Here is a 20182-nt window from a genome sequence, read left to right on the forward strand (position 1 = left end):
AGTTTAAAAAATATGTTAAAACGAGCTTTCAACCTCTAACTTGTAAGGCTAACATGATAGCCAGTACTCTACAGAGTAGAAGATCTGCATATGATTCACATTATGTTGTTATCATGTTCTTAAATACTGCAGTGTGTACCTTATGAGTTCAATACAGGGCACGTCTATTAGTTTGTAAAAACGGGACCGTATTTTAATGGTGGCAACCATGGCCGCGAATCTTCCACTAGCGGGGTGTATTAAAATTACCCGGTTACACATGCTTTACAAACCAAGGTAAACCCTCAATTTCCAGCTAGCATAACTCCAGAGATCACTGTTCTGAGACCATCCAGACTTTGTCGAAGTTCCTCAAATGTGTCTGGAGACAAAAAAGGTTCAATGCATCGTAGATTTCTTGCACAACTCTCTAGCGAATGTAGCTCTTGTTCCCCACATAGTCCCTGATAATAAATTTGTTCAATTTCGTGGCGTTTTCTAAATATCTTGTCAATGACCGCAATCGCCATTTCTTCTGCTAGGAAAACTGTTAAAATGATTTTTTTCTCTTCTCTCCTCCAGTTTATTTGGGTCAGTATCCAATGGGGGAAGCCTCGCATGTCAGGCGTCATGAACACATTTCTGACAGTCAAAATCACATTTAATATATCTTTAACGGTAATTCTGGATAATCAAAAGTGAATTAGAGATATCTGCAAGTGACATTTAGGATGCGCGGCGAGGTGAAGGGCAGCTTTCGGGGAGTCATTGCAGATATCTGTAACTCAGTTTTGACTAGTGGAAACTGAGTTACAGATATCTCTAACTGTCATTGTGACTTGTCAAAACTGAATTATAGACATCTCCAACTGTATTTTTGACGAGTCAGAATTGAATTTTGACTGTATACAGTCTATGGCGAAATACCATTGTGGACCATGCAGGGGAGTATATACCAAAACCTCTATAAAAAAAAAATAAAAATAAAATATAAAAAAAAAGCATAAAAACTTAACAAATTAAAGTTGCATGACCCCCCTGAAGCCAAAATAAAAACCTTATGTGTGTGCCCCCCTGCTCAAAAAAAATATCGATCAGCCCTAAGGCATAAAAAGTGTTCAGCTTGTTGCCAAACCCTAAAATATTTCTTGACAGGACGGTTGGCTTGCTTCATATTAAGCATATGGGCGTTGGTTTGAGAGGTAAAAGGGCTGGATAACTGCAGTTATCCAGATAACCGCCTCTGAAGTTGAACAGAACTTCCGACTTGAGAAACATACTTGTCTACAGAGATGCAGCATGTAAGCCGGTGTTCCGGAGTACTTGCATGACCGCTTTTATGAGGACAGACATACGCAGTGAATGTTACAACGTCCAGCATGAATACTGGACTTTATTAGCGCACGTTGACGAATGGAGATGAACGGATTTTGACAATAGATGAACCAAAGAAAGCGAATCTTGGATCCTAAAAACGATGGTAAGACATATGCTTACATATTTTTATTACTTTCACTTTTGGAGATCTCCTTCCGCTTTCGAGCTTTTTCCAAGTGTGTGGCAATAACGGTTGGTAACTCTCTGTTTACAGTCTAGCTATCGTTAAGCTAACGTTCGTATGCTCGTGACAGTTACAGTTAATGCTACATTATGCAATTTCATACTAGGTGTGTGTGTGTGTGTGTGTGTGTGTGTGTGTGTGTGTGTGTGTGTGTGTGTGTGTGTGTGTGTGTGTGTGTGTGTGTGTGTAAGCGTGTAAGCGTGTGAGAGAGAAATGTCATAATTTTAGCTAAAGTAAGTATGTCTGTGCCACAGGAGACAGAAATGTTTCAGGCATATAAAACTATAATAAAAAAACGAACATGGTAGTATCACCACATCAATTAAACTTTTTATTAATACCATCCACTGCTGAACTGCTATAACTGCTTATGTTAAACGTAAGAGGGGAGATTTGAGAGTAGTTTTCAGGTTAAAAGGGAAGTCTGTAAAATTAAGTCCGATCTGATATAAAGGCAGAAAGTGTCTTAGTTGATTGAAGACTGACTGAAAGATTGTTCCAAATGTAACCCTAACCTTTGCCTGAAATAACATGAACTTCTATCAAGTGAAAGGCCTTAGATTCATTTCCTGTAACAGTGATCATATCATCTAGACTTCAGTTACCATCAATCTCAGAGAGAGAGTTTCAATATTTTTCCTCAGTTAATATTATTTTGTGTCTTGTTAGTGAACCCCCCCCACCCGTTATTAACTCTGGTTTAATAAGATGCAAAAAAAAAAAAGAAAGAAAAAAAATGTAGAGATGGAATGTAGCACACACCTTAGCCTACATATTGTCTGATATTACTCTTCATGTTCCAGGTTGAAAAGATGACGACTAAGAGGGAGCTGTATGAAATATTGAAAGATTTGAGCTCTGAGGAGCTGGAAGATTTTAACCTAAATGTCGAATTGGAGAAAGGCGTTCAACCCCTTTCAAAACACCATCCAAAAGGGAAAAATGCAGAGGAAGTAGTGGAGCTGATGATGGAGAAGTACAGTGAAGAGTCTGTGGACTTGACCAAAAATGTTTTAAAAAAGATGAACAGGACTGATCTTGTGCAGAGACTGTCAGACAGCAGCACAGGAAGTAAAGGTAAGAAAAGGAAGATAAAACAGTAATGTAAAAGAAATTCCTCAGAGGTCTTCAACCGCTGCATCTTTTCTTTCAGAGAAACACTCAGTGCAACTACACTCTGAGGCCAAACAGTGGCCTTCACTGATCCAGAGAGTGAGTATGACTTTTCCCACTGACTCTACACAACCCAACTTTGACCAAGTGGATCTTAAACATTTTCATTAAAGATACCAAAAACTAATGTTTCTCACAGAGCTTTATTATGACTTAGAATTCTGTCAGTTCTTCCTTTGTTGGCACATTGTAAGTAATTTTCTTCTACTCAAATCAATGAAGATAGGGACTCGACAGTTTTCATTTCTTTTTATTTTTTCTTTTGATTTATAAGATAATATGCAACTGGTTAAACCGACGCTTGAAATAAATATTTCATACAAAAAAGTAGTCCCCCCCGATAAAACGAGAAATCTTTGCAGAAATTTGTGGTGTTTTTAGCAAGAATAAAAATGTCATTCTTGTACATGAATCATTGTCCCTTAAATTCACCAGGTTGAAATGATAACGTCTGATATAAAAGTGCTCATGGACGTTCTGGCTGATTTAACTGAAGAGGAGATTGGGTACTTCAGGAACTTCCTGAAACACAAATCCATCGAGATACACAAGTCTTATGTTCCTTGGTGGCAGCTCTTAAGGACAGACACAAACACAGAATTTGCAGGTAGTCATCAGGAAACTGTGTTTTTGATGATCATGACCTGCGGCCAACACTCTATTGAGACAACCAGAGGGATTCTAAAGAAAATGGAGAGGACTGATCTGTTGCAGAGGCTGACAGACACCAGCTTAAGGTTGAAAAGTAAGACCTGAAAAACCAAAACAACTTTAAATCACAGAACTGGCTCTTCTCTTCTCTCATAAGTCTACATGTTTATTCTCCATCTAGAGAATCTGACTCTTTTCTTTTTGCAAATGTATGATTTAAATTTATGAAACTAAAGATACAGATCTGAATATACCTGTATATATTTGGTGTTTTTTTTCAGCCAAAAGAAAACTATTTTTGAGTCATTGATAAGAGGGTGTGGATATTATTCTGTCTTGTTTTTGAATTCAAGGTTATTTGAAAGTTTGGATCTTTTTTTTTCTCCACAGAGAAAGAATCAGATGAACAACGCTCTGCACTGATCCAGAAAGTGAGTAATATCACACCTGTCCTCACTGTGTGCTTCAAAGATTGGACTGTGTTGTTTTGTAATCAGGGACTCAGGCTTTATATAGATCACATTCTAAATAAGTGTGGACGTGATGACATGTAAGTGTCCTTTCTCAGTAAATTTTTCTGTCATCAGTTGAGAAAAATCCAAAGTGTTTATCCACCCTCCACATCCAGCTCTGCTCTTTTACTGTCAAAATGCAAAGAGGAATCCTTTTACCTAAATAAAGTCACATGTTTTTTCTGATTCTTCCAGGTAGCAACAATGGCAGCTGTTCAGCAGCTGCTTCTAGAAACTTTGCATTGTTTGAGTGAGAGGGAGCTCAGTGGATTCAAGGACTTTCTTGTCTCCAAGAAAGGTCTCAGAACGACCTCATCAATGTGGAGACCAAGAGGAGAGAGACTAGATTTAGTGGATCAGATGATGGAGACATATGGACATCAGTCTGTTGAGCTGACCAGACAGGTTTTAGAGGAGATGAACAGGACTGATCTGATACAGATGCTGTCAGAGAGCAGCTCAGAAGGTAACAGAGATTTTTTTTGTTCAATTTTTGGCTGAGAATGAATCCAAAAAAGATAAACTTATCTGCTTTCTTATAGCCATGTCATCACTAACATCTGAAGTATTACAAATTATCCATCATTTAAACTTGTATTGCACTTTTTTATCCGTGAAGATGTTGAGGAAATGTCCTGTTTGTAACAACAACTTTTGGAACAATCAGACTTATCGGAAAAAAAATACCAGTTGAGGTAGAAGATTTTCTTCTGAGTCTTTAATTTTCACACATTTTTTTTCCAGAAAAACACTTTGTGGACAGACATCAACCTACACATTTAGAGGAGGTAAGTTTTGCTTTTTATAAAAAGGATTTATTTTTCTTTGATACTAACAGGAAACCCTCTGCTTTTTACATTGATATCTGATGAAGTAAAACAAATGGTAACAGTATTTTAGGAGAATTTCTTTGAGCCATTGCAATACAAGTGGTAGTTCTTTGTCATGTCAGGTGCCAGTTTATCTGTGCACAGGTTTGTTGGGGTGAAGATTCAGAGTATGTTTTTTTAAAATGTACATATATATATATATATATATATATATATATATATATATATATATATATATATATATATATATATATATATATATATATATATATATATATATATATATATATATATATATATATATATATATATATATATATATATATAGATATAGATATATATATATAGATATATATAGATAGATAGATAGATAGATAGATAGATAGATAGATAGATAGATAGATAGATAGATAGATATTTAGAGTTTCTTTTAATTTTTTATATTTGCCACATCAAGGCCACAGAGCCACACATTTTTTATCTTTACAAACATCTTCAAAAGCTTCTATGAGTGTTTTACAACAAATGATACTTACTCAATATAATATTTATAATGATATAATGATATATATTCTCCATTGCTCAGAAGATTTTTTTTAGAGACAGTTTTAAACAGCAAAAATCCTCTGGTCGACACTATAAGGTTTTTGACTAAATTGATGCACAACAATGAACACATATTGGCCACTGTGGTTGGTGAATATCAAACTCTTTACCAAAAGGGTGATATTAATCAACAGAGCTGATATCAGCAGATCATGATGAATTGACAGTGATGTTCTTTGAAATCACCTTAGTTAAGAAATCTAATGTTTAATTTCTGTATTCTTTGTGTTTTTAGGCAGTGAAGGAAGATGCTGAACGGATTCTTTTCCAAACACTGTGGGGTTTGAGTTTTAAGGAGCTTGAGAAATTCAGGTTCTTGCAAAAGTTTACATACTTCCAGAGGAGTCTTCCACAGATCAAAACAGGGCCGGTATATTGGCTGGAGGAACTGGTGGATCGGATGGTGGAGAACCAGCATCCTGTGGAGGTGACCAAAGAGGTTTTAATGGACATGAACAGATCTGATCTGGTTGAGAGGCTGTCAGGGACCAGCTCAGAACTTAAAGGTCAGAGAAAGAAAACAAACACTGCTTCATAACAAAACCACATGTTTTTTCATAATGAATATTATTCAATTCTTTTTCTTAATAATTTGAAATCTTGCGATAAAAAAATGATTTTGTAAATGACCCAAATTAACAAACTTTATTTTCCAATTTTTTAAATTAAAAGTCATGTTCTTGAAATTAGTGAGTTCTGAGATAAATAAATGATTATACATTTTTTTTATTTCAACAGAATCACTTTGATTCAGCAGTCTGTGAAATGACAGCTGGGTTAAAACTTTTCTCAGTTAATGACTAACCTAAGTTTATAACAAAAGAACTTTAGTAAGAGCTGATTGATCTGTTTTTTCTTTCCGTTGAACCCAGGCTTTAAGTACTCAGTATCCTCATCTGTTTCAAAACAACAGAAAGATTAAAAACTGGTAGAATAATAATGTTAAGCAAAGTGTGTCATGGTTTGATAAGATTCATGATTCCTTTTCTTTCACTTCCCCTCAGAGAGAAGATCGTTGGACTGGCTGCAGACAGTGAGTAATGTTAAATCAGACACACTTTACACAACACACTTTTCATGTCCCCATGGTTAGCTGAAAAGATGATCTTCATCTGGACAGCAAAAAGAAAGAAAAGTCATCAAATAAAGGCTCCATTGATTTAAAAAAAAGGATAAAAGACATGATACTATCATGGAAATCTGTATGGACATACAAGCTGTTCTAAAAATAAGAAAAACATGTAACTGATCTAAGTTATTTCAGTCATGTGATAACTTTGATTGGTATGTCCAAAAAGCTCCTTCAACTGTTTAAAACACAGTCATTGATTGTTGATCATGTCTGTCTCATTCATCAGGTTGAAACAGCAACATCTGTTACAGAGCTGCTCATGGAAACTCTGGCTGAATTGAGTAAGAAGGAACTTCAGAGATTCACAACACACCTGGAAGATACATGGGTTCTGCGACACACCTCTTACATTCCATGGTTGCAGTGGGTGAAAAAAGGCCATCAGGAAACTGTGTTTTCAGTAATCATGACCTTTGGCCAACACTCTGTGGAGATCACCAGAGAGATTTTAAAGAAAATGAAGAAGACTGATCTGGTGCAAAGGTTGTCAGACTGCAGCTCAACACACAAAAGTAAGACTGTAGAGAGCAAAATAACAAATCATTCATATGGTTGGATGAATGTCATTAGTCTACATGTTGTGTCTCAGTCACCTCAAACCCTGGTGTTGTCAGACTTTATGATAATTTCTCAAATACTTTTTGTAAATATATTTTCTCCTCAGAGAAAGACTCATATGAACAACGATCTGCATTGATCCAGAAAGTGAGTAATATTACATCTGTCCTGACTGTGTGCTTCACAGATTTTACTGTATCAGTTTGTTTTCAAGATGAAATGTAAAGAGAAATGCTTTAATCTAAATAAAGTTGCATATTTGTTCTGATTCTTCCAGGTAGCAACAATGTCAGCTGTTCAGCAGCTGCTTTTAGAAACTCTGCATTGTTTGAGTCAGAGGGAGCTCAGTGAATTCAAGAAGTTCCTGAAAGAAATTGTCCCCAAGGAAGGTCTCAAAACCATCTCATTAACATGGAGAGATGGAGTAGAGAGACGAGGTTTAGTGGATCAGATGATGAAGACATACGGACAACGATCTGTGGAGCTGACCAGAGAGGTTTTAGAGAAGATGGACAGAACTGATCTGATACAGATGCTGTCAGAGAGCAGCTCAGCACTCAAAGGTAAAACAAAGACGAATAAGATTATCTCAATGAATAGTGATTGATTAAGTTTTGATGTTTCTCTGTGTATATAATTTTCTATGTTAAATACAACAAAACACCGTATGATTCAAAAGAAAAAAAATCAACACCACACATAAAGATTTTATACACTTGCCAGCACATCAGTACAGTGACGTTGATGATTTTTCTTTGAGTCTTTAATTTTAAACATTTTCTCTCCAGTAGCTCAGCACTCAAAGGTAAAACAAAGAACACCTTAAAGCATCACAGTGAATAATGGCAGATACCTTTGTGATGTTTGATGTCACCCTGCAAATTATTTGTTGGAATATTAATGATTGAGTTTTAGTGTTTAATGTCTTGTCTACATTTTAAGGTGTTGAGTGAATCTTTTCATGTAGTTAACATGTTATATGTCACTTTTTAGAGTTATAGAGGTGTCATCATTGAATTTAATTATTTTTCTCTGAGTCTTTGGTTTTTATATATTTCCTCTCCAGAGAAACACTTTGTGGACAGAAATCAACCTACACTTTTAGAGGAGGTAAGTTTAGATTTTTATGAAAAGCATGAATTTTCCTTGACGCTAACTGAAAACTCTCTGCTTTATACATTTATATCTGATGAAACAAAAAATGGTGAAAGTTTTTAATGTAAGCTCTGTTTCATTCATTTTATCCTCCTCTGATTGAGAAAAGAAATGGGAAATGTTTAGGAGAATTTCTTTGAGCCATTATCTGAACAGCAGCAGTATTTCCTCAAATGGAAGTTTATCTGTGAACAGGTGTGTTGGGGTAAAATGTCAGAGGGAGTTATTTTGTCTCAGATTATTTAGGTGTATCAATGATCAAAATTATCAGAGCTAGATGGCCTAGAGGTCTAGGTTGCACTGTATGAGATTTGCCCTTCCTATGTGATTAAAGGCATAAAAAGCCCCCAAAAATGACTCAAAAAGTAAAAGAAAATCTGCAAATACTTATTCGAAAAAATGAAATCATTATTTTTTACTCGATGATGATTCAATTTTTTCTAAAAACCTTTTATTTTTTATAGTTGCCTTTTTTTCCATTTTTTTTACCACATCTAGGTAACAGATCCACATTTTTGAAATCTTTAATCGAAAGACATCTTCAAAAGCTTCTGTCGATGTATTAAAACAAATAATTTTGATACTCAGGGCTCTAATTTCGTAGACCAGGCGCAAGTGCAGGCGCACCACCCTGCGCCGGCCGCACGGACAGGGTGTGACCGGCACACTTTGCAAGTTTCCTGCAGTGCCAAGAGAGGCGCAGAGGAGTGCAGAGCTGCGCGTCCACGCCTCCCTCCGCGCAAATGGCAGAGAGGGAGGAGAAAAGCCGTGAGTGGGTTTAACACAGCCAAGCGCTGTTTTCACCAATCAAATGAGCGCCTCTCCTCGCCTTTAAATGCCCTGCGGCCGAGGCGCAGCGTCTGATTGGTCCGAGTGATCCCCAGCACCGCAGAGAGTGTGCTGGAAAGACCGAGTAGCGGAGACGGTCAGAGCCGCTGTCCCTGCAGCAGGAGAATGGACAGCAGGGCACATCGGAGGACACACAGCGCGTCACCGTGTGGGCCAACTCCCGGGACAGATTTAATCTGTTCCTTTGTCATTAATAGGAGTACAAAATGAAGAGACAGTTACACAGCTGGCTTATCCATTCAGAATACTTTTGATCCACCTGCACTCCTGGTTTGTCATCGCCAAATAGCAGAACCTTTGGTGATATACTGTATACTCTCCTAGTGTCTCCACCTCATCCTCCTTACAATAATGTACTCCATCTTTTTAGTTAACGTTAAAAATAAAGACTAAAACAGAGAAATATGGGAAATCACGGGTAAATCCTGAGTGACATACATTTATTTTGTCTCTTTTTTCTTCGTCTTTTCTCTCCCTCTTTGAATTTAATGAAATGAGAGAACCAGATATATACTCAGTATCAGATGTTAAGGCTGTTTGTTGTTTAATTGTAAGATGTGCATCAAACTTCCAGCTGCCGTCAGGTTAACTTTCCATTATGACAAACGGCTTTAATCTGACATCAGATGTGACGGGACAGTTAATATAGATACAAATGTATATGCTGGTTCAGACGGTTATATTAAATAGTGATTACTGTGATTGTATATTGCGTTAAAATGTGCCTGACACTCTGGAAACCTGCCTCTGAGGCTTTGATGACATGTGCGCACATGTGCGCCTGTCACCAAATTACAGCTGCTGAGGGTGCGCTCCACTTTGCGCCGAGAATAGACCAGGTTTGAGCTGGCGAGCTTTCAGCGCACTTTCTGCGCTGTTTTTGGCACGAAACTGTCACTGCGCCAACATGAATCTGCTGACACCTCCCCCTGGTGCACCGTCAACTCCCCCTGGCGCGCCACCAGACCCATCTCTGCGCAGTCGGTCTACCAAATTGTCTCATTGGCAGCGCACGGTGGTGCGCCACACGAAATTAGCACTGCGCAGGGTGCGCCAGGCTTGCGCCCCCTGCGCTGCGCCACGAAATCAGAGCCCTCAGTCTCCATTGCTCAGAATTTGTATTCTTTTTCTATTAAGAGACAGTTTTAAACAGCAAAGATCTTACAGTGGTCGACACTATAAGGTTTTTTAGTTTGCCATCACTGAATTGATGCACCACAATGGACACATATTGGCCACTGTGGTCGGTGAATATCAAATTCTTTGCCACAAGGTTGATATTCATCAAAAGGGCTGATATCAGCAGATCATGACGTCCAGACAATACGTCAATTTATCCATGGTAGATACCAACAGCAGAACCACAATTTTCCCCATTTCTAGTTGCTGCAAACATTCTGATAACATACAGCTCTGACTTAATGAACACAAATGTTCTTCTAAATCACCTACGTTAAGAAATATCACGTTCACTTTCTGTTTCTTTGTGTTTTTAGGCAGTAAGAGCAGATGCTGAATGGATTCTTTTACTAACACTGAGGGGTTTGAGTAAAAAGGAGCTTGAGAAATTCAGGTTCTTGCTACAGTTTACATACTTCCAGAGGAGTCTTCCACAGATCCAAACAAGGCTGGTATATTGGCTGGAGGACCTGGAGGACCTGGAGGACCTGGAGGAACTGGAGGAACTGGTGTATCTGATGGTGGAGAACCAGCATCCTGTGGAGGTGGCCAAAGAGGTTTTAATGGACATGAACAGATCTGATCTGGTTGAGAGGCTGTCAGGGACCAGCTCAGGACTTAAAGGTCAGAGAAAGAAAACAAACACTGCTTCATTAAAAGACCACATGCATGTCTCATTAGCGAAAAATTTCTAGATTTATATTTCATCTTTAGAGTGACCGTATTTCTGGACCTAATAGAACTTAATTTGTTAACAGGGGGTATAAAGTGTGTCCTCTCATTGAGCGGAGTAATTTTTACTCAATTTTATGAGTCACCAACGCACAGTAGACTGAGAACTTTATCAATTTAGGATTAAAAAGCATTTAACTTCTTTACTATGTGAGGCACTGCCTGTTACACTCCACCTTGAGTGTGGCCACACATTCATCCATAACATTGCTCCTAAAGGTTTGTGAAGATTTTTGAACCGTTAATTTCTGTTATTTCTCCTCAGGGGCAAGTCAGTCTGAGCATCTCCAGAAAGTGAGTAAAGTGACATCAGATACTTTACACATCACACTTTTCATGTCCTTGTTGTTACCTAAACAAAATTATTCAGATGAAACAGTTTAAAAAAAGTTTGGATGAATGCTAAAAAAGAGGAGGTATAAATACCTGGTTTTTATATTAGTTTTCAAATCTGTTGTTACCATAGTCTCATAAAAGGGGCTGTGAGGAGTTTCTAAGTGATCTTGAAAAGGGCTCCCTTTTAGATACATGCCTAATCGTAATCTGCACTTTAAAATGACATTGGAACTACATTGGAATAGTTCCGTTGTGATTAAGTTGCTGAAGTTATTTAAAAAGTGTAAGTCCATCACTTTTATTAAAAATGTTTAAATTGATTTCCTCTGATAACTTAAACCTTCAGGAATCTACACTGACAGCAGACCATGAGCAGCTTTTGGAAATACTGGAAAAGTTAAGCCCTGGGGAGCTGGAGAAGTTTGAGCATGTCCTACAGTACACAAAACTGAGAGGTCTGCCAAAAATCCCAGGACACAGCATGGAGACAGCTGACAAAGCAGAGACAGTGAGGCTGATGGTGGAGAACTATGGCCAGCAGAGTGTGGAAGTGACGAAGGATGTTTTAGAAATATTGAGAAGGATGGATCTGGTGGAGAAGCTGTCAGAAAGCAGCTCAGGATCTCAAGGTGAGTTGTGAACACAGTATTATTCCTCTTTCAAAGATCTGGTGTGCAGATTCTATGTTTTATTTGTTTAACATCTTCAAGTGAGTTTTTTATACATTTGTTTGTTTAACCTCCCAGTTCTGGTGAAAACTATTGCTTGAGAGTAGATGTCCTTAAATTCTGCATAAACATTTAGCAGCAATCACCATTATAACAATAATTCCCCAAATAGTGTAAACAATAAATCTCCCTCCTCTTTTTAAGTAACAATAAGTGTAGAGAGTTACCAGTACATCAGTAATGGTCAATGGGAGTTCAGATGATGAATAAATAAATACTAAATCAAAACAGTTACACTTTAATGTTTTGACAAACACTGATGGATGTTAAATGTAAAATAAACCCCTAAGAAAAATTCTGTCTCTCCAACAAGGGCCCTCAGGAAGCTTGGAGCCTGAGGCCTGTGGGGGCAGCACGGTAATCCCTGACATCATTTTTATTCAGTTTCTTTGTTATTCTTTTTCATTTTGTTTATGTATGAGCTGTTGCTTATATGAAAGTCTCCTTAAACATGATAATCTCCTTCAGACCGACTCCAGTCCCTGGACCAAACTGGAACCTGGGGTGAACAGCTCTGGTGGAGATGAGTCTCCTACTTACAGGTAAAAATACCTTTTTGTTTTAGATAAACTTGAGGCTGACACAGATAATATGAGGATTTATTCAGCTGTGCCTGTAACACAGCATCATTCAGTTGTTGTGCCTGTGTACAAACACTCTGCTGTTCCTCTCCATGTCTTAGCCTACAGAGTGAAACAGGAAACTATGAATGTAGTGTCTCTGGCTTGCGCTGGGTCTGTGAGGAGGAGGTCAGCTTTCAGTACCACTTTCGCTCTTGGGGAGGACACATGGAGAGGATGGAAAGCATCAAATACATGCCTGCAGGTCCTCTAATAGACATCAAAGTCATCACAGGAAGGTTAAATGAAGTGTACCTGCCTCACTGGATCTGCACAGGTGAGTAGAAATACAGAAAAGAACATGAAATAAACCAACATACTGACAGTATTTGGGAAAACTGATGAAATTCTTTTCCCCTCATGATGTTTGTATGCTCTCGTTTTGTGTAGAAGACGATTCCAAAATATCCGACAACTTTAAAGTCCTTCACATAGATGAGTGTGGAGATGTTGTGGAAAACGTGTCTGAGGTCACACCATCCCATGCCAAGTTATCTGAACCAGTCTTCTCACCAAGAGGGGTTCTGATGAAAGTTGGCTTCCCAGTGAAAATAAGTTGTTGCGTGTTGATCTACTACAAACCCAACACACCATTTCTCAAACTGCGTGTGTATCTGATCCCGTGCGATCCTGCTCTACAACAGGTGAGTAAATGTCTTCCTCTCAGAAATGCAGAACACCAGATTCAATATGGCACCAAAGCCTATGATGGCATGTTGGGGTCAGTAACGAGAAATATTAAACTTTTTAGAGTTTCATAATCGGAAAAAAAATCTGCAATTACAGGGTCAGCTTGAGTGGTGATTTGGATTTTTAACTATTGGTTTTCAAGATTTGGCCTCCCAGTAAACCAGCTGTTTAACTACTGTGCTGTTGTTTTTTCACAGACTGTGAACAAGAAGGAATTCTCAAAAGGATTTCAGACAATTGAGAAGCCACAGCCGGACAAGTACCTGAAAATGCAGAAAGGTTTCAGCCTTACGGTGGATATACAAACAGCAGAGATTAACCCACAGGTACAGGTTGTTTTTCATCAGGTGTGTCTTTGTACCTAATGAAGGCAGTCTTTCACACAGGTCCAGAGCAGTTATTGATGAGTGTTCAAATGTCATGGTGTCTCAAAAACAGATAAGGATCAGGTAGAGAGTCCATGGGAGAAGCACAGCTCCACACTGTCTCCTGCTCAAAGCCTGATAGTCTAAAAATAATCTTTCCCTAACTACTCTTTACATCACATTGATTTTTTTGTCAGGATTATCATTCCCAAATCAAAACTGTATAAATCACACCGAATATGAAATCATGTATTGTGCATAACAATGTCTATGAGAAAGCCTTCCCTTGTGTTTGTGTTAGTATGCCAGATGATTTAACTTTTCGTGTTTTTACACAGAAAATTACCCTGAGGTATGACAACCAAGATCCAAATTTCTATGAAGTGTTCATAGAGAAACCAGACAGAAACTTCCAACTTGAACTCTTTTACACAAGTAAGAAGGAGATTGAGTCTGAGCCAGTGTGGACCTGTAAAATCAGAGAAGGTTGGTGGTTATTAAACATTACAAAATATAGTAGGCAACAGATAAACTAAAATACCAGCTTTTAATTTTTGATTTGTTGTCCTTTTTATTTCAGATGACCATCAAAGTCCTGCCTCAGAAGGTAAGATGCTGCACAAGCTGAGGTTTTACAAGGAATACACTCTTAAATTTACATTCCACCACTGATCAGTTCTTTCAAATTTAAAAGTGTTAGTTATGATGTAATGACAACATTTCCAGTGATTTGTACCTTATAGAGTTTACAACATTAAAAATAAAATCAAAGGAGGTAAGTACGTTTTAATGTCGCAGGATAAACTCGTGTTGTAGATGAAGTCATTCAGCTAGCTCCAGTGATTGTCAATTTCAGTCATGTGAATGTTACGTAAAAGTTTTGACTTCACAGTGAAAGAAAATTTTAAGCCTATTGTTAATTTGAGCTGCTAAAAATGTGGACTCTAAGGGTGTTAGCTGGAGAACAAACAATAAGGTCAGGTCCTCTTCAGATTTTGCAAAGCCCCCCACTCACTAAACATCATTTATTACAGAATATATTTATAGAGCCTGCTGTAAAGTTATTTGATAATCAGTCACTCAGGCACTATGTTTTATTTCCTTTGTCTTCAGACAAACCCTCTGTGGATGATCAACGGTCTGCACAGATGCAAAGTTTAACCAACAGGATGCAGGTCTGATGTCTAATTATTCTAATTGTGAAACAGATCACTCCAAATGGCACATTTGAGAATACCTTTACTCTAAGGCATTTTAAGCAGAAGCAGAAACATTACAGTTAAATCTTTTATTTTTTGTACTTTGAATTTATTAGGCATTAACAACCAGCACCACAGACCGAGAGAGGCTGCTAAAAATTCTGGAGGACCTGACACAGGAAGAGTTCAAAGAGTTCAAGTGGTATCTGCGGGACAAGGGCGTCCTGGCAGACCTCACAAGCATCTCAAAGCGTAAGCTGGAGAGCAAAGATGTGCTGGAGCTGGTGGATCTCATGTTAGGCACCTACAGAAAACACTGTATGAAGTTAACCAGGAGGGTTCTCAGTGCAATGAATAAGAACGATCTGGTGGAGACGCTGTCAGACATCCACTGATGGTCTAGGGGTGAGTTTTGTCTGTGGGTTTTCCTGGACTTTTTTTTATGATTTATATTTTCATTAGAGTTTTTTCTTATAAACGGTGACAAGTAATCACACAGAAACATAAGAAGGACATTAGTCAACAACGACACAATTTAGACAATTAATGAATGTCATACATGGCTCTGCACAGCTCTTTAAATTGAAATACACCCCAGACAAGCAAACCACACACAGTTTAAAACCCTGTGTATCAGTAGGCCTGTGACGATAGTTAATCAATCAATTAATGGTACGATAAATTAAACAAACCAAATTCTGTGGGGTGGGTATTGTTTTGTTACTTTGTTGATTCAAATTTTATGATTTGTGCATCGAAAGGGAACCAAAAATGTGGAAGCCTGCTACAGGAAAGAAAGAAAGAAAACAGTGCTGTATTTAATTTACCCATGAAATAAAACAGGGCCAAGGGATCTTGTAATATACTTTGTTGAAGTTTAACAGTTTTTGTGAGATTTCTGCTGCTATTCTGACCTTATCGTGGAGCCATCATCCTCTTTGGGGAACAGTCTTACCACTTGGTCGGTAGACTTTAAAAAAGTGTTTTGTACTTATGAGCAGCTATGTTTATAAATAAATTATCAAAAGCTTGAGTCTAAATTTGCTCAAGGAGAATGACTTGAAATGCCAACATTAAGAAGTTTTAGAAAAGTAACAACCCACTGAAGGTCTTTTTGTGCCAGGACCATTTTTGGCCTCTATCGTAAATCCTATTATTTTGTGATTTTTAAAGACAACAGTGTTGTCCTTTATGTCCCCTCAGAGGAGCACTTTGCGGATATTCAGTACTATGATCTGATCAACAGAGTAAGCAATATAGGGCCAGTATTGAAACAGAATTTCAAAAGAAAGTTGTACTATGGTTTTCTAAAACAGTGTTTCTCAATCCTGGTCCTGGGGACCCCCTGCCCTGCATGATTTAGATGTTACCCCACTCCAGCACACCTGATTCAAATGAATGGCTCATTATCAGGCTCGAGCAGAGCTTGATGACGAGCTGATCCTTTGAATCAGGTGTGTTGGAGTCGGCAACATAAAAAACATGCAGGGCAGGGGGTCCCCAGGACCAGGGTTGAGAAACACTGGTCTAAAAGCCGTAGCAGCAGAAAAAGAATTTGAGAGAAAAATACAAGTCCCTTCTTTGAGAATTGTAACTTAATTTTGTAATGATTTCTTTTTTTTAAGGACTGGAACAATCATGTTGCACAAACAATGTTCTTACCGTGATTTGGGCCTAAACAATGCCGAATGTGTTTGTGAATCATTTGGAATAAAAAAGTCTTTTATCTTGGTGTAACTGTTCACTAACGCAAGGTTCACACAGGACGCGCCGCGCGAGAAACGGAAGCGCCCTGCACAGCAGTTTCCGCCAGGGTTAACCGATGTAACTGTTCACACAGCATGCGCGCGGAACGACTCATGCTCTGGAGCGCCTCCGTTCCGCTTCACTCTATTTTCTGCAAGCCGCGTGTGCGTTTGGACAGAGCAGACGGACACGTCCGATCACTGCCGAGCTGAGTCCATGTCTGATCACACACACACACAGCGCAACCGGAAACGCTTCATGTGTGAACAGCCAAGCGCCATGCGCGCGAGCTGCATGCGCGGTTCCATGCGCGGCGCGTCCTGTGTGAGCTAGGCGTCAGTTTTATACTTGATGTATGATGTTAGTTTGCGGTCTGTGCAGCTCATTTAATTGTGTCACATTCATAAGATGCAGTGTTATGTTAAATAAACTTTGTTTCTGTTTTCCTGAGCATGCTCACAGGTTTGTGTCCTCTGCTAAAGTTGGTTTCCTAAGAATGATATAGCTACATTTCTAAATATGTTTTTGGACAGTTTTGTGCTATAACAGTAATGTCTTTTCATTATTATATGTGGCTCTGAAAAAGCTGTTTTTAGACCAATTCCTTAAAGGTAACTTTTTAATTTTCTTTGACACTGTCCCTCTTCTTGCTTATACTTCAATATTCAGTCAAATCAGAGGCAATGTGTTTTAACATGGTTCCAATACAGAAGATTTAACTGTGCTGAACTGCATTATGATAAAAGGTTTACATTCACAACACAATACAGGACATAAATACAGTTTGAAGAAGCATAAAGCTTTTTTAACACACATGGTGAATAAAGGATAAACACCACTGGCACACAACTTACAATAACTTCCATCCATGCACCCTTGTTGTATATTATCTAAATTCATTGCCTATGAAGTCTATAACTTAGCAGTCTTAGCTTGACAGTTAAATTTAGCTGAACATAGTTGTCATTTGATAGCTAAAGTACTGTCCAGTTAGGTCCACAAGAGGGGCTACCCTAGTGTAGTGCTCCTTGATCTCAGTACTGCTTTTGATACAGTCAACCATGACTTATTGCCAAACCCACTGGAGAACTGGGTGGGACTTTGTGGCACAGCATTCAACTGGTTTAATTCTTACCTGAAGGACAGAGATTGGTTTGTGTCTATAGGTAACTGTACATCTGAGCAGACAAAAACTACATGTGGAGTCCCCCAAGACTCCATTCTGGGGCCTTTTCCGTTCAACAGTTATATGACCCTACTAGTTCAGATTATAGAAAACAACAAAGTCAGTTTCCATAATAATGTTGACAACACACAGTTATATGTCACAATGTCACCAGGAAATCATGGCTTCATACAGGCTCTGGGTAAATGTATCAAACAAATCAGTGAGTGGATGAGTCTAAATCTCCTCCAGCTAAACAAAGATAAAACTGTGGTTGTAGTTTTTGGAGCCACATCAGGTTTAAAGTCAGGGAGCAGCTCCAGATATTAAGGTTAAAAACCAAACACCATGCCGGTAATTTGGGAGTGGTGATGGACTCAGACCTAAGTTTTAACAAACACATTAAGACAGTTACAAAGTCAGCCTACTATCACTTAAAGAATGTGTCAAGGAATAAAGGACTCATGTGTCAGCAAGACCTAGAAAAACTGGTCCATGCTTTTCTCTTCAGTAGACTTGATTACTGTAACAGTGACTTTATAGCTGGTTCAGAACCAAGGTTACAATAGTTAACTAAAACGAAACTAAAAATCAAAACAAAAATTTAAAATACATTGCAGTTAACTCAAACTAATAAAAACCAGAAAAGAAAACAAAACCAATAAGTAAACTGAAACTGTATCTTGTGTTCACAAAACTAACTGAAACTAACTAAAGTTATAGAAAAAATGTCCTTAGTCATAGTTTTTGACAATATTAATACCCTTTAGGATTTAATTCTATTACACACTGTCCCAACCAATTTAACAACAGTTTTAGGCAGTTCAGTGCTGCACAGCACCATCATAGCGACGTACTGGGACGTACTTGTTTACGGCACTAACTGGCTGTGCGCTGTGCTGTGACAAAAAGTAGTGGAGCAACGAATTAGAGCATCTGTAATAGTTTTACTGCATGCGAGTCTGACTTTATTGTTACAGAGTCCAAGTTTCTAATTATTAAAGCTCATATCTTATTGTTTTATATAATTTATTTTTATATTATTTTTATGTAATTAATGACAACATTATTTTCATATTTTTTATATTAAGTTTATATTATTTTCATGTGTTTAAGGCAGCAACCAACAGTTCCGTATCAGCATTGACTGAGCAGTGAGCACTATGTTGGACTTAAAAATAAACAGTATCACAAAATATTTAGTCTGGCCTTTTTAAATCGTGCACCTGGCAAAAAGTATGAAAAAACTGAAACTAAACTAAAACTAGGCCTTGTTGCAAAAATCAAAACTAAATAAAAACTAGAATGCCTGCTCTAAAACTCATTAAAACTAAACTGTAACGGAAAAGAAAAATGTCAAAACTAACTAATAGTAAACTATAATGACAAATCCAAAACTATTATAACCTTGTTCAGAACGCTGCTGCTGGAGTCTTCACTAAAACCAGGAAAGTAGAAGACATCACTCAATTCTGAGGTCTTTACACTGGCTTCCTGTTTGTCAGAGGATATACTTTAAAATACTCCTGATGAGGTATAAAGAAATGGATTGGATTAGGGACATAATATATCAGTGATCTTCAAATCCAGTACAAACCATCAAGGCCACTCAGGTCATCTGAAAAGGTCTGCTTTCAGTCCCCAAAGTCACAACCAAACATGGAGAAGCAGCATTCAGCTTCTATGCTCCAAATATCTGGAACAAACTGCCAGAAGATATCAGGTCTACTGAAACTCTCAGCTTATTTCAATATCTTTTTTTTACTGCACAACTCTGCACTGCGACTTTTATGCTTTAACCTTCTTTTTTTGCCATTTTGATTATTGATTTATTTGATTTTCATTTTTGCTTTTTGAATTGCTTAATTGTTTTCTTTAAATATGTTTTGCTGGTTTGTATCTCTGTAAGGCACTTCGAACTGTCTTGCTGCTATATAAATTAACTTGCAGTGTCTTACTCACCCTCAACGCCAGCCCGGACCCCCCATCATACCCAGCAACAGAACCATTTAATTGTACAACACAAGTTCAACAGCCCCAGGTAGCAACAATACTGATACTACCTTCTTTACCGTTAGCTGCCAACTCCTTAACCCAGCAGGAAGAGGAAGAGCCTGTGGTTAGAAGTTAGAAAGGAGACAGGGAAGGCAGAACTTAGGGCAAGGAGCCAGTCTGGGCCAGAGCTAATACTTGCTGGGCAAGACTTCATTCACCCTTTCTTATCTTTATATTTCTTCAAAGTTACACACCTTCAGCACTATGAATGGCCAAAATATTCTGTTTTTAACTTTTTAAAGCCCTCAAAAGAGTGCTTCATAAATAAGCATGCCTTAACTTGCCTTTGAGCCGTACTCATAACAGATATAAAACTTACAAACTAAAAGTGGATTCTTTTCACATTTTCACTCTTTCACAT

At 38.0% G+C, this 20182-nt stretch overlaps 1 protein-coding gene across 1 annotated transcript; it reads left to right on the forward strand.

Moving 5' to 3' along the window:
• Positions 1 to 1212: 1212 nt before the first annotated feature.
• On the forward strand, positions 1213 to 16110 carry LOC141800390 (uncharacterized). The gene is made up of 24 exons (XM_074682883.1): positions 1213 to 1459; positions 2344 to 2617; positions 2694 to 2752; positions 3755 to 3795; positions 4072 to 4342; positions 4621 to 4664; positions 5548 to 5818; positions 6317 to 6345; positions 6671 to 6956; positions 7109 to 7149; positions 7280 to 7565; positions 8069 to 8112; positions 10503 to 10809; positions 11183 to 11211; positions 11600 to 11882; positions 12295 to 12338; positions 12450 to 12523; positions 12664 to 12878; positions 12992 to 13245; positions 13489 to 13617; positions 13995 to 14142; positions 14237 to 14263; positions 14770 to 14831; positions 14972 to 16110. The coding sequence occupies exons 5-24, from the start codon at positions 4081 to 4083 to the stop codon at positions 15248 to 15250; spliced, it is 3114 nt and encodes a 1037-aa protein (XP_074538984.1). The 5' UTR covers positions 1213 to 1459; positions 2344 to 2617; positions 2694 to 2752; positions 3755 to 3795; positions 4072 to 4080; the 3' UTR covers positions 15251 to 16110.
• The last annotated feature ends 4072 nt before the right edge of the window (positions 16111 to 20182 follow it).

Source organism: Halichoeres trimaculatus, unplaced genomic scaffold (genome assembly GCF_033239565.1).
Source record: "Halichoeres trimaculatus isolate MK-OKI-2021-1 unplaced genomic scaffold, fHalTri1.1 fHalTri1_scaffold_12, whole genome shotgun sequence".
NCBI classification, from domain to species: Eukaryota; Metazoa; Chordata; class Actinopteri; order Labriformes; family Labridae; genus Halichoeres; species Halichoeres trimaculatus.